At 36.8% G+C, this 22409-nt stretch overlaps 1 protein-coding gene across 1 annotated transcript in view; it reads left to right on the plus strand.

The window, feature by feature from the left end:
• FBN2 (fibrillin 2) overlaps positions 1-22409 on the plus strand; it is a 119720-nt gene that overhangs the window by 72418 nt on the left and 24893 nt on the right. The window contains exons 25-43 of the mRNA XM_088054007.1: positions 964-1089; positions 2886-3014; positions 4166-4291; positions 4935-5060; positions 5872-5994; positions 6114-6239; positions 6824-6949; positions 7923-8045; positions 9184-9306; positions 10880-11005; positions 13134-13256; positions 13484-13606; positions 13883-14044; positions 14951-15019; positions 15640-15765; positions 16484-16609; positions 17111-17263; positions 21442-21510; positions 22044-22169. Coding sequence (XP_087910133.1) covers positions 964-1089; positions 2886-3014; positions 4166-4291; positions 4935-5060; positions 5872-5994; positions 6114-6239; positions 6824-6949; positions 7923-8045; positions 9184-9306; positions 10880-11005; positions 13134-13256; positions 13484-13606; positions 13883-14044; positions 14951-15019; positions 15640-15765; positions 16484-16609; positions 17111-17263; positions 21442-21510; positions 22044-22169 — 2331 coding nt within the window. The remainder of the gene's footprint in view (positions 1-963; positions 1090-2885; positions 3015-4165; positions 4292-4934; positions 5061-5871; positions 5995-6113; positions 6240-6823; positions 6950-7922; positions 8046-9183; positions 9307-10879; positions 11006-13133; positions 13257-13483; positions 13607-13882; positions 14045-14950; positions 15020-15639; positions 15766-16483; positions 16610-17110; positions 17264-21441; positions 21511-22043; positions 22170-22409) is intronic.

Consider the following 22409-nt stretch of genomic DNA (forward strand, 5'->3'; position numbering starts at 1 on the left):
CATTTGTCTTGGAATATTTTGAGTTGCTTGAGAAAGCTATAACAGATTGGACCTCTGCTTCACCATATGAGCCCTGATTTTCAGGAGCCATTACTCTCAGGCAAAGCTCTTGATTTCTGTTGGTCATTTACTAAAGAAATAAGGAAAGTAACAACAACAATAGCAACAATAATTTTATTGTATTATCAACATTTTCTTAATTTAAAAATTAATTATTTTATAAATCTTATCTAGGCTGAGATATTTTGAGGTTTGGTATTTTTATACCAAGGTTTTTGAGGTTTTCTGTTTTTACATTTGGAACGCAATTGTGTTCCACTCACAGAAGTGCATGGGAGGTAGATGTTTATTTCATTGAAGGCGATTCTCAGTTAAGAACATTGCCTCAGTAAATTATTTCACAGAGTGTAGGAAAGATCATTCAGCCTTGTCCTGTGCAAGATCCTTTAACAGTTTATGTTACCCAGTATTGAGAGGTGAAACATTTCAGTTGATATTCTAAAAAATAACAAATGCGATTTTCAAATCTGAGCTCCAGATAAAACTCTGGCAGTCTTAATTTAAAAGCCAAACCCAGTCAGCCTGGTAATAGTTGGGTGTTTCACAAGCTGGCTCAGGAATGCCAGGAATATTGATTGTGGCACAAGGCAAACTTGAGCACAATACACATACCAGAATTTCAACTCAGAGAGTATCTCTGAATTTCTTTGACTGCTGATAAACATAAACTTTTAATTATTGGTTTGGGTATTGTGAGGCAAAGAAAACACAAATAGCACAAATGTCTCACTTCCAATCAAGTCTCCAGGGATGTCCCCTCTATCCCAAACCCAGCCTTTTATCTCAATGCTTAAGAGGAATTGGTAGGAAGGATTAGGAAGTTCCTGTTGATTCCATATACCTTTGTGCTTAAGAATTGCTTAATTCTTTATCCTTAATTACTTTTTTTGTTTTTATTCCTAGATATCAATGAATGTAAAGTGTTCCCTGGCATGTGCATGAACGGTAAATGCAGAAACACAATTGGAAGTTTCAAATGCAGATGTAACAGTGGATTCACTTTAGATATGGAGGAAAGAAACTGTACAGGTAAGTAAGCCTTGCATTTTCCACAGTTTTCAGTAGAATCATGGAAAAATCTGGTTGAAAAAGACCTGAAAAGACCAATTCCTTCAACCTGTTGTGGGGAAAGGGAACCCAGATGAGATTATCTAGCACCCTGTCCATATTGGAAACATCCAGTGATGGGAGCTCCACCATATCCCTGGTGCTTTTCAAAGGGGCTTGCTCATGACATAGCTTGCTGATGTGGAAACCTAATGCCATTCATTTCCTTCAGTTTCTAAGAGCTTAATCTTTAGACAGAATAGCCAATAAGCTCAAGTTTCCCTTGATTGTTTAATGAATACAACACTTTTCTCTTTTTATAATTGGTATTTACGATGCTCAGGTCATGCTGTATCAGTACTACCTGAAAAACCAATAAGGATCACCAGTGAAGCCAGGTTTAGTGTTCTAATATGGATATTATCTTAATTTATGTTTCTTAGTCTCTGGTTACCAAATGAATTTAGAGGCTGCAAGTTAATTTTCATTTAGATTTGATGGCTGAGGACACACAAAGGTGCCTCAGCTATTCTGACACCAGTGCAGCATGAACTCGGGAAGATACAGACACGTGCGTTTAATTTCCAAGCTTAGGATTTTGTTCTTTACTGACTGGAAAATCTGAAGATAAGCTTTACAGTTCTGTGGCTGTGAGAACTTGGATGCCTGCGTTGTGGGTGGCTCTGTGCTGAAAATGAAGGAGGTTTTGTTACGACATAAAAGCGTCCATGAGTGTGTCTGAGTAATAACTATGAAGTGTGGGTGGTAAGGCATGTTCAGTGAGGTTGGTCTGGATGCTAGTGTTTCCCTAACTGGTGATTTCCTTGTTTTTATAATGATTGCATTGATGAAGAATGCATTTAACAAACTTTATTCCTAAACTAACCAGAATAGGTCAGAAAACCTTCTGCAAAAGCTTTTTTCACTTCTGTTCCGTGGTGATTAAATTATTCCACTAAGCAGCTGTAGAGAAACAGGTTTTCCTAAATAGATGACTTTTTGGCCTGTTTTAAATCAGCAGGAAATTGTTTTATAAAGCTTGTATAGGAACCCAGATACTCAGTAATGTCCCAGATCTGCCATGTGGGTCTGACACCTCCAGACATCTGTGAGGAATGGGTGTCATCACCCAGCAGAAACCTGTCCATGGGCAGCCCTCCCCTGCAACCCTGATCTGTTTCACTGGATCATATCCACATCAAAATTCCTCTTGAGATTTCTGACTCACTACCAGTGTGATTTCAAAAGAGCTCTTCTGTCTTTTCTGCTATAGTTTTCTGCAGTAGGTTTCATTCAAACTTAACTAGCATGACAACCAGTGAACTGTAAATCTAGCTTCAATAGCAGTTAATTCCTAATGGAAAGGGTGTATGTAAGCTCATAGTGCTACTACTGGATAAATATCTTCATAGTAATCAAATTATAATCAATGGCACTGTAGTCATGGAGTCAGTTGATACATCTGTAAGAATGATAGCTTGGAATGTCTTACACTTAGTTATTTCCTTAAGAATCTAACTTTAAATTACACTTAATAGAAGCAAACTTGTTAACGTAGTTTACTATGACCTGAGAGCTCTGAAGACACAGCCTTGCAAATCTCTCATTAACTGTTTCACATAATCTGATGTATCTATAAGTAATTCTTTTTCTCTATTGACATGCATACTGTAAATGGTTTCTGTAGACTTAATTTGTAGTGATTTTTTTTTTCTGTGAAAAGCAGGATAACCTTAAACCCAATTTGATTTTTCTGCCCCTCAACTGCTGTGAAACAGACATTGATGAATGCAGGATCTCCCCAGACTTGTGTGGAAGTGGTGCTTGTGTCAACACTCCTGGCAGCTTCGAGTGTGAGTGCTTTGATGGCTACGAAAGTGGATTTATGATGATGAAGAACTGCATGGGTAAGTGTTGCCAGGTTGTCCTGGAGTCTCTGTTTGCTGTGCAAAACCTGTTATCTGAACTGCCACACTGAACACTTCAGATATGTCATTATTGTGACTTCATGACCAAAGAGTCAGATATGCTGTTTATAGAGACAGATAACTGAATTAAGTATATAGCCTTACTTGTTCTTTGTGCTAATTACTTCTACCCTTAAGACACACTTACTCTGTACAGATATTTTAAAATGGCAGTAACTCTTCACACAGTTCATTTAAAAACTGCTAATGGGGTACCCAAATATTTAGTAAAGCTAGGAATAGAAAGCTGGAGTTTCAAAACCAGTGTCAATCCCTTTTCATTGCTTCTTCTAGGACCCAAGAAATTCTCACAGCATTTCCTTGAAAAAATAAATTACAACTCTTTAATCTGTTTAAAGTTGTAAGAACGGGTCTGGAGACACCAAAAAGTGTCCAGCCACCTTAAAAAATCTTGACTTACGTTCCTGTCACCTTTGCTTGTTTTCCTGCAAATTGTGATGCTTTCAGACTTTCCTGGGAGTCCACAGTGTGAGTGCATCCTCCACCTTGAACATCTTTTGTATATATTTCCCTCTGTCCATACTGTAGTATTAGCTGGTTTTATCAGGTTTGTGAGTCCAATATTCAGTTTGCCTTTATGAGCTGTAGCCAGAATATTTCCCAGCCACATCATGACATACACAGGACTCACCAAACTGAGGAACCATTTAGGTAAGAACTCAATACAGAACATCCACCATAACTGCATCCAGAGACAGGAATCTCAGTGCATACATGAACAGGTGTCTGGTTACCTTAAACAATTAAAGAAAAAAAAAAATACATCATATTAATACATTGTTCTAAAGGGCAGTGTCCAAAAATTTGCTGCCTTTGCTTGTGTCCCATGTTTTATTGAATATCTGATGTTAAACAATGAATTTCTGATTTTCTTGAGAGAAAAAAAATACCCATCTTTAGAGTTAATAATGATATATAGTTTTTGTTTGCCATGGTGTGCAGCATGAGTAAAGGAGTAACACCATGAAACAGTCCTTCTATTTTGTCACTTGCAGACACTGGGAATTGCTTTTCTCTGTTGCCCCTTACATATGTCCATTTTATATCTGCATGTGATGGTTTCTTTGCAGATGTAGATGAGTGTGAACGCAACCCTCTGCTATGCAGAGGTGGCACCTGTGTGAACACTGAGGGGAGCTTTCGGTGTGATTGTCCCCTGGGCCATGAGCTGTCACCATCACAGGAGGAATGCTTAGGTGAGTTTCAACTCAGGAAAATAATCTGCAGTTTGAGGAATGGTCAGTCTCTGGCAAAGGTAGGGTCCCAGGAATCTCTTAAACTAATGAATGCTCCTCCTTTAAATTAGTATCTTCAAATCAAAAACTAAAAGTCTGTAAAATCCTCGGTGCCAGTAATGCTGTTGACTCCAAAGAGGAGTGTTTTACAAGGCCTCTTAGGGGTTATTTAGCAACTGAAAAACTGCACCACTCATGGGAGTAACTTTAATCAGTTACAAAAAGATGGTGTCCTGTGTTGAAATGTATCTTTCCTTTTAGCACATAGTCCACCAAAAAAAAGAAAGGAAAAAAGAAAAAAAGTCAAAGAAGAAGTGTATTATCTCTTTGGCTTATTTTCTTGGTGGAAAATAGCATACTTAGTAATTAATGCCCAGCAGATTCTGTAATTAATGCTCTCAGACCTGAGTCAGAGAAGAAAAATCTTTGGACACTAGCTTAAACATACTGTGCAGAACTCCAACAGGGACACACCAAGAACAAGAAAGAAATTGAATAAGTCCGAAAGCCATCAGTTATATTACCTCTCATTCTCTCTGGAACCTGAGCTGTTAAAGCTGATAAATATTCTGAATTGCAACTGATATGAATGATTCTTCCCCAGATGTAAATGAGTGTTCACTGAGTGACAGTCTCTGCAGAAATGGCAAGTGTGTGAACATGGTTGGGACGTATCAGTGCTTCTGTGACTCTGGGTACCAGCCCACTCCTGACAGACAGGGATGCACAGGCAAGTGTTGTGCACCTGCACATGGAATTTGTGCTTCAGCTGCATTGTTCCATCTGTCCTTGCTTTTATTTAATTTCACACCTTCCTTTTGAAAATTAGCAGGGCTGTTTTCTCTTGTGCTCTGAGGCTTATCGTGAGCTGTTGTGGAAATACAGAAATTTAAAGGAATATAAAGTAGCTATATAAAGATGGTTGCTGTAGTGAACTCTGCAGAATACTTGGAAATTATACTTACTGTATGACTCCATTAAAATCAGAGGGTTGAGCTTGCAACCAGAAAATACACCTAGATTTTTTGATCAAGCAAGAAAAGCCCCATGCGTTGATGGTTTACCTTTCACTTTTTTTTCCCTTATCATATGTGTCTCTTTAATCCTTCACTATAATAATACTGAATTACGTAGTTGCCAGCACATCAACTCCTTGCAAAGGTGTACAGCAGTACTGAGAGGGCTTTTTTATTTGGTTGTTACAGTTCTTTATTTTTTTTTTTACAAAAATACAAATTTGTGCTACATTTCTGGTTTTAAGTTTCTCAAGGTTTCCCTTTTCTTAATTTCCAAACTTTGTTTCTTGTGCTCTTGTTCACACCTCTAGCAATACACAGGAACAAAAGCAACATTTAACTTAGCCACTTGCTCTCGCAGAGGAAAAAGCAGTTGAAAGAGGGAAAAATGAACAAAGTATAAATCAGAGTAGAATGAGAATAGAAATTCAGAACGATGCTACTGATAAACCTTTTTATGTACAATATAAATAGAATTTTTTTCTTAAAGGAGTAGACTTACTGCTACCAGTGTTTCTTCCCCAGATATTGATGAGTGTATGATAATGAATGGAGGCTGTGACACCCACTGCACTAACTCAGAAGGCAGCTATGAGTGCAGCTGCAGTGATGGCTATGCTCTGATGCCAGATGTCAGGACGTGTGCAGGTATGTTTTTACACATGGAAAGTTCCAGCATCATACCTTTCAGCCAAAATCAATATGGTGTTCCAGCCCATCCATGCCAGAGTGACAGAATTACTAGCTGCTTTTTTTTGGCCCCTCAGATATTGATGAATGTGAAAACAACCCAGATATCTGTGATGGTGGGCAGTGTACCAATATCCCAGGGGAATATCGCTGTCTCTGTTATGATGGATTTATGGTTTCTATAGACATGAAAGCTTGTGTTGGTAAGTAGCTGTATGCACCAAATTAAGCACAAGTCCTGAAAACACTGCAGGTGTCGTTTGGAAATATTCTTTTTACTGTGTCCTTGAAAGTAGGTATTGAAATTATACATATTATAAAAAAAAATAATCAATATACCTTTTGGTAAGTCTTTAACAATGAATCAGATCCCATAGTTAAAAAACATAGGGGTGATTTTACTGTAATGGAACATGTATACTGAGAAGGGATTAGTTGAGGGGTCCAGAAAAATTATTCATTGGAAAAAAGTTATTATGATCACAAATATGTTCTAAGAAAATTATTCTAAATGGTTAGTCTAAGAAAAATTTTGCTTCATATTCCTTTAATTAGCATTCCAAAAAAGGTGAAAACAAATGGTATTTGTTTTACCACAAAACAGTGGTATTTGGACTTCACATTTATCCTTACATTTATCCTTCACATTTATCCCGTTTTAGGGAATTTACAGAGTAGAACAGCTGAAATATATTATGACCTCATAGAGTAGGTATTTTCACCTGAAATAAAGTGTTCCAAAATGATAATAACGTCCAACTAATAATTAATTTATAATCACCTACAGATGTGAATGAATGTGATTTGAATTCCAACATCTGCATGTTTGGGGAGTGTGAAAACACCAAAGGCTCCTTCATTTGTCACTGTCAAGTTGGGTATTCAGTCAAGAAAGGAACCACAGGGTGCACAGGTAAAGCAGATTTCCAATGAGTGTGTCACATATTTTGGTTGGCTTCCAGGTAAAATAAATGCACCAGTGTTCACACACAAGAGAGATGTAGATATCTATGTATATTTCTATATATATATGAGTGTTTCACATTTGCTAGCATGTACTAGAGTTTTAAAGGGAATGTTCCTTCACCAGTATCAATGCTGGAGTTAAGTTTAAAAATTAGTTTAAAATTAGTTTAAAAACTAATTTAAAAGATTTTATCAGCACAGCCTGTGTCAACATCCGTGTCACAGAACATGGCTTGGGGTGGCAAGGCTGCGCTTGTGTTGGAAGTATTTTATCAATGCTCATTTGTCACATGTACTCCTCTCAAGTCAAGCTGCAGGAAATGGCCATGTGGTCTAAGAAAAGAACAAGAGGGAAAACAAAAGTAAACAATAAATCCTTCAACCTTTGCCAACAATTTTTAAAGTTCTTTAGTCACTCATAATCACTATACAAGTTCCTGTGATGTTTAAGCAGTACCTTTTTTTCTGCATGCTCTCCAGAACCCAGACTCATCCAAAAGCAGCTGACAGAACTTCTCCTATAATTTAGTCTTCAGGAATCTGTTCTGTAACCACCACAGCCCTGGAGGTATAATTATTTTTATAACTGAAAGGTGGCTGTGCACCCAAAGGCCTCATCCCAGTTTTAGATATTAGATCAGAATATTTCATATTTGTGGAAAAGAACATTACTTTCAAGCTAAAAAGCAGTTGTAGGAAGGTGGGCTGATTGTCATGTTTACAAAAAAAGAACAAAAATAAAGTGTAATTTTCACTCCTTTTTACTAATACAGAATACAAAATAGCTTGCTTGAATTACTTTTGTGTTCTTAAACATTTGTTTTTTAAAGAACTGCAAACCCTCTCAGTGGAAATATGTAAAAGGAACAGAATTTTTAATATTCTGATATAAACACTGATAGTTTGTTTTGTGATTGTAGATGTGAATGAATGTGAAATTGGAGCTCACAACTGTGACATGCATGCCTCCTGTGTCAATGTGCCAGGAAGTTTTAAATGCAGCTGCAAAGAAGGTTGGGTTGGAAATGGCATTAAGTGTATTGGTAAGTATATGGAAAATAAAGGTTTTTTTCACTTTTTTCTCTCTCCCCCCACTTTTTTTTTTTTTTTTTCTGAAAGGATGTAATATGGCAGTGTGATTAGTCCATTAGAAACAAAGAATTATTTTTCTGTCTGCTGTAGCCTGTGGATTGATGGGTATGAAAGATTCTTATCTTTCACAGATGTGGTTTTCTAATAGAACATTTTACTGTCTCAGAAATTTAATGCTGTAACATCATGCTGAATTAACTACATATTTTACTAAGTTTATATACAACTGCTACTAGAATGTGCAAAATTAAGAAAAACACAGAGATTAAATAGATTTTGTTTTACTGTTTCCTGTCAGTAGGATATTTCCAGTCCTTCAAATATTTTTTTGAAAATGTCTTGTAATATATCTGATTTGTAGACCCTGATATAAACCAGATTGGGACTGGAGGGGTGGGAAAACGGCATCTGCATTTGCTGGGCTGCTGTAGTTGTGTCTGTCCCCTTGCCTTCATGTTTCAGTTTGGTGGGTAAAAGATTGTAATACTTGCTTTTTGTTTTCAGAACACTTTGGGATCTGTGGAAGAGTAGCTTCACTTAACCATTAGGCTTTATTGATGTAATGTGCTGAAAAAATTACCATATTATGAGATTTCTCACCTTTTTTTACTTTTTCTTCCTTTTTTTCTTTTTTCTTTTCTTTCCCATACATATTAACATCCAGGTGAATAGATTGTATCAACTCTCATGGGGTTGCATTATTTTCACTTTCCTCTATTACTGGAGGAGACTTGCTAAATAAGTGGCGGATTTTTACCTCACTACATTTCTTTGGTTCAGTTTCTTTTTCTTTCTAAACTAATTTTGAATTTAAGCTCTTTAACATGACATTAACATCCAAGTAATGAGTCAGCTGAATTCCATCTGTTGCTCAGAAATATTTTGCCCAGTCCCACACGTTGTAATTTAAAGGAAGGCACATTAAAATGGAGTCACTATAGATTAACCCTGTATCATCCAGTAGTAGATATGTGTATTTATGGAGTCACAAATCATGTTTGCAGTGGTGCTGGTTATCTTGGCAGTTAATTGCCAGCCAGTTTACTAATTGCTGTGCTGCTGCCTGCGCTTTTTGACCCCGATGTGCAGATCTTGATGAATGCTCCAATGGGACCCAGCGGTGCAGTGCCCACGCCCAGTGTGTGAACAGCCCGGGCTCCTACCACTGTGCCTGTGCAGAAGGATTCACTGGAGATGGCTTTACCTGCTCTGGTAAGGAGTTTTGTGACACCTGACTTGTCCCTGGTTGTTGTTCTTTTGTATGGAACCTTTGTGAGTTAGACCTAAGCCCACAGTGCAAGACAGTAAATGTGAAAATGTAATTGAAGATCAAGATGCTTCCTGTCTGTATAAGAAATGGTGTCAGAGGCACCTGATTGTTCTTTTGATTTGTGTGCCAGTTGGACCCACTTGGGTCCATTTTCTGGGGGAAGTTCCTGTCTGATGCTTCTTCCTCCTCATCTTCATGCCAATTATTTTGAACATGCATGTCCTACTTGCAGCAGTGCCTCTAGTCAAGAGCACCAAACGTCAGCTCTGTTACAATTCTTCTCTCAAGAATCATCTATTTTCCCATCACTCTATTAGCAGAACAGGATGTGATCATTAACACAGGACTTTTTAAAAGAAAAACAAACTGTGGTTAAAAAACACTGCCTGTGATCCCCTCATTTAGATTTGTATGTGAGAATGAAAATTGTTATTCACACAGCAAGTGACTCAAATTAAACTGACATGTATTAAAGAAAGGATAAAGATTTTATATTGAATATTAATTACTATGTCTTGGGCTACTCTGGTCTTTATCACTTGCAGAGTGGAGAAGCAACATTATCTCTGCTCTCGAGTTCTAACACATCCTGTATTTGGTCAGCATATTTAAAGGTCTGAAGAAATACATCCTAATGATAGTAAAATATCTAGAAAATTACTGTGAATGAATTCATTATTGGCTAACTGGCTAATTACAAATAAAAATTCATTTACAACTGAGAAACAACATTTTCTGATTAGTAATGTAATGTTTTTTAGTTGAGAATAAAGACCTTCAAATATGATGTGGTTTTGTATTTCAGGTTTTTGGTTCATGAGTACAAAGTTTTATCCCTATACTGAGCTTCTGTGTTTCTCTAAAAATCAGATGTAATAGTAATTATGGACTAATAAAATGAAGAAAGCATATAAAATTGGTTTTGGACAATCATAAGCATAGCTGACAAAATTACCTCTTTTTATGATGACTGCAGTAGTGAATGCCCTCCCTTGCCATTCTCTTTCTTTATAGCTCTTTTGGGGCATACTAAAATAATTCCTGGTGTGCAAGCATTACTTGTAATGTTCCTCACCCTCAAAGAAAATTTTCTAAAATGAATATGATAATAATTTTCTATGTATGATTTAGGAAAATTCACCTTCTTAATTTTTTTCTGTCAAAATAGCATTGGAGTATATACCTGGAGGCAAAATTTTTACTTTTTAAGCAAGGTATTTAACTTATTTGTCAAGATTATTAGTACTGAATCTTAAAAGCTTGCATTATTTAAAAAAAAAAAATCATCTGTTAATGAAAAACAAGGAGTAAGGAATTGTGGCAAAGTGAAAAGAATAATTTTGGAAGCTGAAAAGGATGCTTTTCTGCATCCTTTCAGTTCACTTCATGGTATAAATACTCTGTTTTATAACTTCAGTGCTCAACAGCGCTATTATTTTGAACATCAGGATGTATTTACATGTATTTTTGCTGATGAAACCTGTAGTTTCAGAGAGGTTTTCCTGTCTCCCACAGATGTTGATGAGTGTGCAGAGAATGTCGACCTGTGTGAAAATGGGCAGTGCCTGAACGCCCCCGGCGGCTTTCGCTGTGAGTGTGAGATGGGGTTCACTCCTGCCTCTGACAGCAAGTCCTGCCAAGGTGAGCTGCTGCTGCTGCTGCTGCCCCAGCTTTGTTCTCTGACTTTGTGTTGGCTGCTCTAAAGCAAAGAACAAGCAACAGGACCTCCACCTGGAAGCAGAGAAAGCACCACATGTTTCACGTACAAGAAATTTCTTCTATGTGAATTATGTTGGAAGGTTGCTTTCATCTTTTTTATGATGTTTTCCTGGCCTTCATCCATAAATCCCAGAGTAGAGGTTTGCCTCAGCAATTTTGTAAATTTTTTTTTTTAATTTCTTTCTATCACTGTTGGATAGTGTGTGGAAAATCCTGTTTTCCTTCTAGTCCAGTTCAGCTTTTATTCCCTATTGTGTTCTTAAACCTTTCATTGTTGTTGTTTAATATGACTGTATAATAAGATGAAAACATTTTAGCTGGTGCCCCAAAGCTTTTAAGTTACTTCATGCTTACTGGTGGAAACCACAAAACATCTTTGAAAATTAAAAACCTTTATACAAAAAACAGTTTTCAAAATTTAATCTCCGCAATTCAGTCCAGAGCATGGCATTTTCTAACAATCAGGTGTATATGTATGGATCTGATTCCAGGACAATTCAGGTGCTTCTGAGGAATTATCTGTGCCACTCTGTAGTAAGATTTGTTAGTCAAGTATTGCAAATCATCTTTACTGAATTTCTTGGTGCAGCTCAGTCATGTTACAGTGGTGCCAGTAATCTAATAAAAAATCCCCTAATCTATTTCAGCCAAACAATGTTTTGAAAAACAATGTAATCCTAAATTTTGGGTCAGTGTGTTGAAGGATTTGGGTCCAACAATTGAAGGATTTTGGAGAAATGCTTGATACATTGCTGTCATTACAGCAGAGATCTGAAAGCATTCCATTGATTAAATTATGCTCTTGGAGAACTAAAATACCTGGGTGCTGAATTCTTAAAAGAAGTCAGCTTTTATTTCTCTCACTTTGAAGTTGATATATTAATTTGCCTTATTGTAAGGAGAGTCCTTGGCTGATTTCTACAATCAAGGGGCAAAATCCAGTCTTGATTTAATGAATTTAATAATTGTAATACAAATTATTAATCCCCTTTCTTCGGAAGTCCCTTGAGATGTCAGTACATTAGCTTCTCAGTGACCTGATTTGGAGGTCATTCCATGGCTGTACTCAAGGGTATTTAGAAATTTTATTTTCTAGATTAAATTGACTCAGGACTTTTGGATGTTAAATATTCATTTTTCCTTAAAAATGTGTCTCTCAAAATGCCCTCAGAAGTTAACCTTTCTCATACATTACTATAGAGAGGCATTTTATCACTTCTAAACCTGTGGCTGAGGTAATTCAGGCAGGTTAAAAGTAGGTATTTTATTACTGTAATAATTTTATTACCCCTTTTGCACATCTTGTGCAAAATTAGTTCATCAACAGAGCACTGTACTCAGAATTGCAAAGATTTGGCTATGCTTTGTAACTTCCCTATCTGCTAAAAATAATTCACTGATACGTGCCAGAATTGCATTTGCCTTCTCCACAGCTGCTTTATTCTGGCAACTGAAAAAGCCCTGCTGTCTGACAGTGCATAGAGGTTTTTTTTTCCACTCTTATCCTACTTACTTTCAACTCGGAAGTCTTTGACAGTTTGTGCCTAAAAACATAGCTTTGCAGTCTGTGGTGTCAGTGTTCAACTCCTTTTTACACTGCAGCTGACCAAAGTCATCCAATTTTATGTCAGTGTCTTTCAACTTGATTTCATCTTCAATTTTGACGAGCATGCAGGCAGTCCTTTAGATATATTTTAGCTCATCTGTGTGCAGTTACTAAATAACTGTTTCAATGTGGACTTGAGGAAATCACAGATAATTCTTGCTTCCTATATTCCTATTTTCCCTGTATTCTTCCTCCAAGGAGATATGGCTGTTGATGCTTACACACTGTCTTTGTTGTTACTACACTTTCTTTACAAATACAAATTCTCAAATGCAAATTTTGAGTAGTATTCTGCACAAACTCAAAAAGGTTAGTTTTTAAAATATTTTGCATGTGTATCCTTTTGCTTTTATAGTATATGACACATAATAGCAACATGAGCAATAACAATAACAATAATGTGGCAATGCTGTGTAACTTTCTGGTTTCAATATATTCCTTTAGACATGGATGAATGCTCCTTCCAGAACATTTGTGTGTTTGGCACCTGCAATAATCTCCCAGGAATGTTTCGTTGTATTTGTGATGACGGCTATGAACTGGATAGAACTGGGGGAAATTGTACAGGTAAATCACTGCTTTTCAGAAACACATCAGCAAAAAGGGTGGCTTCTTAAGTATGCAGATGAACAAAGTTTATTTGTAATTGTTTAGTGAATTATTTGTAAAACTTCCCTTCCATTTCAGCTAAAATTCACTTGCATTTGAAACTTCCTTGCTTTGTTGTCTTAGAAAGTAAAATTATCCCTTTCTTTGCAATGAGCAGATTTATGAATGTGGATTTCCTATTTTAGATATTGATGAATGTGCTGATCCCATTAATTGTGTTAATGGTCTTTGTGTAAACACTCCTGGAAGATACGAATGTAACTGTCCTCCGGACTTCCAGCTGAATCCTACTGGAGTGGGTTGTGTGGGTAAGAAAAACCTTTCTGAGTATCACTTTTGAAATTACTTTCATGCAAATAATATAGAAAAACAATGATTCCACAATTCTGCATATCCAATTATGTAGTTTTTTAGTGTTGTCTGTCTCGACATCAATAATTATCAATGTTCTTGAAGTGCCAATGACTTCAAGAGCACAATGTTCCCCAAATTCCTCCTTCTAGGAATGAAGTTACAGAGGAATGCCTGCTGTTCTTTGCCTGGATTATGGTGTGCAGCTCTAACCACGTGTGCTTTTCTCATAGATAACCGTGTGGGCAGCTGCTACCTGAAGTTTGGACCAAGAGGGGATGGGGGCCTGTCCTGTAACACTGAGATTGGGGTTGGAGTCTCTCGTTCCTCCTGCTGCTGCTCGCTGGGAAAGGCTTGGGGGAACCCCTGCGAGACCTGTCCCCCCGTCAACAGCAGTAAGGAAATGTTCTTGTGTTCTCCTGGTGCTGCCTTATTTCAGAAGGGATGGAAAAAAGAATTTACAGTCCTTACAGTGTTGCTGTACATTTGTGATAGGAGACAATTTCTCTGCCGCTGTCAGAGGGACAGGGGTGCAGAGGTGTGGACCTGAGCATCACAGACCTGACCTTTAGTCTTCTGTGGCTGACTTGGTGCTTCTTCTCACACTAATAAATCAGTGCTATCTTTAGAAGGCACTTCCCACCAGACCAGGTGATACTTTAGGTAGTTTTGGGCACTTTATTTTGATCTTACTTTTTTTTCCCATTTAAAATAAATAAAAAAATTAATGATGCTTAGAACTCAAATCGCGGCTTTAATTTGGAGGGCTTCAGAGAAAAGTGTGGATAACTGTTGTGTATTTATGTCTAAGTCACTCTTGAGTACTTTCAAAACTGTTACCTAATGATAGTTATCAGCTTTGTAGAGGTTTAGAGGTCTTTAATGAATAATGATACACAAATGTCAAGTTCTTTACAGCCTCTTAACAGTAGTAATTCCAAATTTAACACTTATCTTTATCAGTGGTATACTGGCATTTCATACTAAAGAACTGATCAAAACAGAAAGTACATGCCTCTGTAAGGACACAGTATGGAAAAATCAATATTGTGCCTGCCTTAAGGGGCTATAAGGTTCTGAATCTGAGGTTATGGCTATAAAAAAAAGCATTCCTCCTTATCTTACATTGGTTTTCTGTTAATCTAGTGCATATTTTTATTTACTGTGAATAGCTAAAAAAAGTAGAAACCAAATGACTGTATGGAAGAACAGCCATTAAAAACATAAGTGACATTTTATGATTCTGTTGTCTTAATTTTATTTTTTGTGAGACTGACATGTTGTCTCTTATTATACTTCAGCTGAATACAATACTCTCTGTCCAGGGGGAGAAGGATTCAGACCAAATCCCATCACTATTATTTTAGAAGGTGAGCTTCTGTGATGACTGATAATAATTTTTAAAAAGGGGTCATCTTGGAAGAAGAACTGCATTTTTCAGAAATCATTATATTCAGTGCAAAGCAAAAACCACTGTTAATGTGAACTGGAAAACAAAATTAAAAGGCACACAGCAAAAGAATATTGAGGAAGTCCAACACCATTTCAGTGGGAAAACAATCTGGTGCATACCTTTTGTGTGCTGCCTTACTTTAACTGGATTTCAAAATTGGGCCTTGAAGGATAAGTCATTTATGAAAATTACAGCTCATCAGCAGAAGGTGCAAATGTCAGGAAGTATTCATCAGACAAAGCAGGTCTGGTTCCAATAAACGGGCAGAAGTGAAGAATTAAATGCCAAATTCCTGTAAACAGCAATGGAACATTGGGTTTAACAAGCTGAAACTATTCCTTAAGGGCTGTTTGAATGGAAGAGAATGAGCATCTTATCCATGCATTCCTGGAGAGCAATTTAGAAGTCAAAAAACCACACATGACAGTTCAAAGCTACTAGCTGGCAAAATTTCAGGGTAGTACTTAAATTCTCTTCTTTCTTTTCATTCTGGAATGAAAATATTGTGAGTTGGTTTTTTTTCCCCTCTGTTTTCAGACATTGATGAATGTCAGGAGCTGCCAGGTCTCTGCCAAGGTGGAAATTGCATCAACACTTTTGGCAGCTTCCAGTGTGAATGCCCAAAAGGTTACTACCTCAGTGAAGAGACAAGAATCTGTGAAGGTTGAGTCCCTTGAAGCCTTTTCTTCTGTCACAGTGCAGTTAATATGAAAACCACTAATTTTTAGCCTTAAATCCATAAGTGGGCATGGTACACCCTACCCTTACCTAGAGTTTTACCTAAAATCATTATATTTGGCACCAATGATATAATTAGCACAAAGCTAGAAATTAAATACTTGGATATATTAATGTTTATTTTAGATGTTAGACCTCAGCCATGTGTATTCAGTAAACTAAGGGGTTATTAATGATTTCTGGCTTCTCACTTGAATCCCCTGCAAGTTTTATGATGCTCCCTGCATTTTGGGTGTGAGAGTAACAGTTTAAGTTACTCAATATGAAGTAAAGTTCATACTGGTTTTCCTTCTGTGTTTGAGATTTTTCATAACTGTTACAACCAAAATTGTAAATTGACCCAAAAACTACAAAGTGATTAAGCCTGCTGTGAGGTGTGAATGTCTTTCATGAAGCTGATTTGCTCCTATTTTCAGTGGCAAGTTCAAGAACTTTTAGTTTATTTAGTGTGCAGTCTTGCACTTAAGAGAGCTAAAGTTATACTTACAGGTTAAAAACAGAACTGTATTTTCCAAGCTGTTCTTTAAATGAAGCATTTTTGTTATCTTAGCGTGGTTTATTATGGTCATATTTCTCAGAAACATTTGCTTGGGCTTGGACCTCTTCTCCCTTGTTAACTGCAATGTTTTTTCTTGCACTCTAGATATTGATGAGTGTGTTGCACACCCTGGTGTCTGTGGTCCTGGCACCTGCTACAACACCCTGGGGAACTACACCTGCATTTGCCCACTTGAATATATGCAGGTGAATGGAGGACACAACTGCATGGGTATGTGAAATGTCATCTCTAGTATTGCAAGAGAGGGCCAGACCCTGTGCTTTGTATTTACTTTGTCTATTTTTAGCTCCCAGTTGGTGTCATGTTGTCAGGAAAGACATTCCTGTGATTGGCATGCAGCATTCAAGGGCTCTTACTTCCTAACAGGGCTTGCTGTTCACTGGTTTATTTTAGCTGGTCATTTCCAAATGGTGGGGTTTACCATGCAAATGGATCTCATGAGTATCTGCTCTGTGTTTATGATTTCTTAGGAGTTTGCCTTTTCCCACCTTGTGTCTTTTAATGAATATAGAAAATATGTCACATAAGTCTAAAACAAAGACTGTAGATTTCATCGATCCTTAAATTATTATGAAATGCCTGTGTTTATGTTGCATTCAGGAAACAGAGTTAATGAATCATTGTCTGGGTTGTTAGGGTGTTGATATTTCCATAATATGGTAATTATCATAATGTTGATTACTTCATAAGTGCTTCTTTACTCATATCCAGACATGAGGAAAAGCTTTTGCTACAGGAGCTATAATGGAACCTCCTGTGAGAATGAGCTGCCCTTCAATGTGACCAAAAGGATGTGCTGCTGCACATACAATATTGGGAAAGCCTGGAACAAACCTTGTGAGCCATGTCCAACTCCAGGAACAGGTAAAGCCTTCTGTGGTCACCCCGTTTTGTTACTTTCTTTGCATATCTGCTGCTTTGACCTATCAATTAAAGTTAACATTTCAGCCTGAAAGAACTTTTACTGAGCAGTAAGACTGGTGTTGAAGATACTGGCTGACCAGAGATACCTCCTGTCTAGTGTGTCTTCCAGAATAATTAGTTTAGGATAATTAATTACTATAATTAATACATTTTGGCAATTTAGTTCTTGATAGTTGGAGACACATTTATCCTGGTAGTCCTAGTCTGTCAGAACATCGAGTTTCAAACTTAGTATAGGAAGCCTTTCTAGATTTTTTAGCTGTGTCTCACATTTGATTCATGATCTGCTTGTTTTACTTTCACATTTCCTCTTACTGAAGGTGACTGAAGTTGCAAAAATTGCCCAGTAAGTAGGGCATTGCAATGGGAAATAAAAAATTCTCTTTTGTAAATGGAGGTGAAAATAATAAAGGACAGTTCATTTTCAGTCAGAGTTTATAGAACTGACTTCCTGAAATAAAACACCCCTGAAAGCTCAACTTGGAAAAGTCATTGGTGGGAGAACCACCAACTTGGAAGGAAACCTGACATTAATTGAATGATCTTTATATTTGAGAAAAAGAGCAAAGATGCTAAGATAAAACTAAAAAACTCATGTGCCTGTTTTGTACAAACACAATTTATTTTTTATTGTACTTGCCCCAAGTTTATATCACTAAATCTGTGCCTCTGGTGCTGTGATTGTGCTTTTAGTATAAAGAATGTACTACTTCCATTTCAAGTGGTTTATCCTGGTCACGTGAGGTAGACAACAGATAATGTAAGAAAGATCTTCCCTCACAGTAAAGAGGAGGAAAATAGGACAGAAAATAAGAGAAAACAGCCTTTTTCTCTTTTTATTATATAAGAGGAGGGAGAATGAAGGAATGCTCCTAGAAGTCAGGAATGGGAAATGGAAATAAGCTTGAGAGAGGAAATACATATTTGCTACCACAGAAAGCTCATGAAATTCTTTCCCATAGTCATTTATCTAAATGTCATAAAATTGTCATAATAGTGACAGCAGGATGAGAAAAGTACAGCAAACTGCTAGCAGGGATTCATGCAATTAATGTTCTTCGGTAGAAGAAAGAATTCTCCTTCTTGGTTGGTGACACTCAAATTCTCAAAAACTTCTGCAGCTTTTTATGATTTGTTAAAACCAAAATTGCTTGATATTGTGCAAGCAGTTATGGGGTTTAAATATTTCCTGAAATACTTCAATATTGCCTTGTTAGCTTTTTTTAAATGACTTTACTGTTTTTGCAGGCATAGTTGAAACCTTTTACCATGAAAAGGGATTGTGTGGGGGATCAAACTCAACTTCCAAGTGGAAATGGTTGAATAGCTGCATTTATGTTCTGCAGTCAGTTGTTTTGCAATCTGGGTGTGGGGTGCACATCACAGACAGGGGTTGGGGTACACTGACCCTAACCACGTCACCAGACTGAGCCCAGTGGCTCATTAAGAACATTATTCTGCCCTGATGAGGATTGTAAGTGAACTTCACATGCCCACACATTTGCCTTTTTTTTCCCCCCCTTAGCGAACAGAGCTTTCTTCCTTTTTCTCTGTTTATGCTTAGCAATCAGTCTCTGTTTGATGACTTTAAGTAGTAAAAACTGTTTTGTTTGGTTTTACACATTATGTAGATCATAACTATTAACATTCAGACTTTAATCAGAAAGAATAGTCCTTTTTTGTTTGTTTTACCCAGAGAAGTGTAGAAAGCTGTTTCATTGTTTAGAGGTAATGAATAATGTACAGAACTCCTTTATGGTTTGGTAATTTCAGGAGTGCCTGATCTCAGTTTTTTTTCCTGGTATGTGACAGATCTTTTGTTCTAAAAAACAGTATAGTTATAAGTATATGGGGTTTTGAAATCTTTTTCAAAATGCAAAGCCAAGTTTGCAGAAGGTAAATCTCTGGCATGTTTTAGTGTGGCTATTCTGGCACTTTGTATGAAGACATTTTCATACAATCCTTACCTAATTATATACTCATTCTCTACACAGTAAAAACTGGGGGGGGGAAAAAGTGTGAAAAACTGAATTTAGTGGTATTCATGAAACACGGAGGTAGCATAATAGAAGGAAAGAGGTCCTGCAACCCTTGGAGCCTCTTTCTCATCCTCCCAGACCTGATGTGTTTCATCACAGAAATAGGAGATCACTGCCCACTAGGACAGGGTAGTGGTCACAGGGCTCTGTTTTTGTCTGATCTATTTACTGACAGTAGTAAATGGCATAAATCTCCTTGCAGAAAATAACTGAGTTCTAAAAGAACTAAGTTACTAAGCCCCAAATCTTACAGATAAGTAGTATGTAAAAAATATTAAATTATTATTAATTCGTATTAAATTATTGTAATAACATGCATTAAAGATTATCTTTGAAAGAGTGGTAAATTGCTAAATTGTAAAGCAGTAAATTGTAAAGCACTGTGGTAGACAGCTCTGTACTGCAAGAATAACCTGGCTGAGCATTAAGCAGCCATTAAACAGTAGGACAGAAGAAAGGAGAAAATGCTGATGTTCAGATATACTGGATCCTGCTTGGCTTAGAGAATTGACTAAATATGTATGAATGTGGGAAAAAGATTTTGCCAAATATCATTCTGAGCAGTGATTAACTAAATTTGCTAATAATGGGGATGTTTGGTGTAAAGGAGGCAAGAATTATTCCATTTATAATGGTAAACTTTTCAGAATCATGAGCTGCTGAGGAGCGGCCAATTAAATGTAGATGATAAGAAACTCAAATTACAGCCAGTAAAGACTATAATTGCTCCAGATTAAAGAGCATTACTTGCAGGAATACAGAAGGACTTCTTTGTTTCTCATTTTCTAGTGCTAGAATAATTTGTCAGCATTTCAGGTTTAGAAACACATCAAAGTCAGGCTCCATTCTCTTCCTTCTGTTGGCTAAAGAGGTTTCCTGTATTTCCTCAGCAGCTCCAACAGTGGGCCAGGCAGTCAGGGAAGTCTCCAGATATTAAACTTCCACTAACCCTTTGAATTTTATGTTAATCTAATGTTTCTATAAATTTTACTCACTTTTTGGAAGTATATTTCACTTTAACCCAATGCCCTGAATGTACAAATATTCTGCCTCACAGGTTATTTGAAATGCTTCCTTGGCAGTAGTTAGGAAATGGAATATCGAAACATACTTTTTCTGGATAATTTGAATGCTGGTATGACCTAAAAAGCACCTAAAAAGGTGCTGAAAAGTGGTATGGTTATTGTTTGCAAACTGTTCATTCAAACTGGTTGTGTCTTCACACTGGAATTGCTTCATTTTCCTCAAACAGGTACAAATTTCTCTGGTAGAATTACGCAATTTTGACATAGTTCTAGTACTGTCATTTTTTTATCTTTCTATCTAGATAAAAAATTATTACTGTAAGTGTGTAATAACTTTTTGTCTGGAAAGCACTCTTCTGCCACTAAAACATCATCTGCAATAATGAATAGAATCCATGCTAGAAATTCTTTCTTTACGTTGCAAACCCACTCAATTTCAAACACCTTTCCTAGAAAAGTCTGGGTTAATTTATTTTACACTTCACACCAAGCATTTCCCATTCTCCAAGTGCAAAAAGAGGATACAGAATGAGCATATTAAAAAAGTGGGGATTTTGGAGCATCTCTTTTTAAAGCACAGACTCCATTCTGATGAACAGTTCAGTGGAATTAATCTGCAGTAATTCCACAGATAATAAGATAGATAGTATTGTGGAAGAAGCTTAGGTACAAGTAAATTATACTTATTTCTCATGTTTGAAAGTGCTGCTGTAGATTCACACTGTAGATGCTTAGAAAACATGAATAAACCTTAAGGAGAACTGTTTAGGAAGAAAACAAAACAAACCCAAACCTAATTGAATGGCTGCATTCTCAAATCAGACATTTACTCATGTGCCAAAGTCTGGAAAGATTTGAGGGTAGTATGAATTACTATTTCAATTTGCATTAATTTATTGGCAATCTGAATTTTCAATACAAGCTATAGAGGAAACAATTGTTCTCCTGAATATATTAGGGTAGAAACTACTCTTGAGTAACTGAGAAAACTGCAGGTTTTTCTTGGGAGATTCATGCATTCCCTGAAAATGCATTACTGTCTATTTTACTCTAGTTGAATTCAAGGGCCTGTGTGGAAATATTCCTGGCTTCACTTTTGACATCCACACTGGAAAAGCTGTTGGTAAGTTTTACCAGTCTTATTTTAACCAAAAATTGTTTTGCATAATGTTTTTGTGCCTGCAAAATGTTAAGCAAAGAAACATTTCATATACTAAAGTTGTTAAATTTCATTTTGGAGTTACAGTGCTGACATAAATTGAGACCAATTTTTATGTGAAATTTTCTGTTGTTTTTTTTTTTTTTTAACTTCTACATTTTGTTGTGATATTTTGCTCATGTGGCATCCCACGATTTTGAGTTTTAATCAGTAAAATAAAACATTTTGCCTTCAGAAAATACTATGGGACTTCTCTGCACATTTATAAGTTCTGCATCTTTGCCAGTACTTAGTGTAGCTCTGTTTTTGATCACTTCCTAAACTTCATATGCCATTTTTTGTCATAATGAGCTTATGTGTGGTTTTATAACCTGAGTGTAATTTCTGTAGATTAAAAGGAACGTATCAACTCAGTTTTAAACACGGTTAAAACGAGAATCCTTGCAGTCTGTAAGGAAATGATGAACTGTACTTAAAGTAGCTCCACTGCCTTTCAGACATTGATGAATGTAAGGAAATCCCAGGAATCTGTGCCAATGGAGTTTGCATCAATCAGATTGGCAGCTTCCGCTGTGAGTGCCCCACTGGATTCAGCTACAATGACCTGCTCCTGGTCTGTGAAGGTGATTTGAAATTTGGTTATTTTCTCCTTAGCCCCCTTAAGCTTATCCCAAAGGGAAGGGGAACATTTAATTCTTGTGGCTTTCAAAGTCTAAGATAAAGACTGTGAGCTTTTGTAGGGCCTGAGGTTATAAATCAGGTTAAGTGCTTGTCTTTAATACAGGTGCACATGCACTTAATAAAATTTGTGATTGTTTTCTGCAAAGCTCCTAAATAGGTAGTCCATGCCTTTGTTTTATTTT

This window comes from Pseudopodoces humilis, chromosome 4, assembly GCF_049639895.1.
Source record: "Pseudopodoces humilis isolate 2021_Gansu_Grassland_sample_001 chromosome 4, ASM4963989v1, whole genome shotgun sequence".
Taxonomy (NCBI): Eukaryota; Metazoa; Chordata; class Aves; order Passeriformes; family Paridae; genus Pseudopodoces; species Pseudopodoces humilis.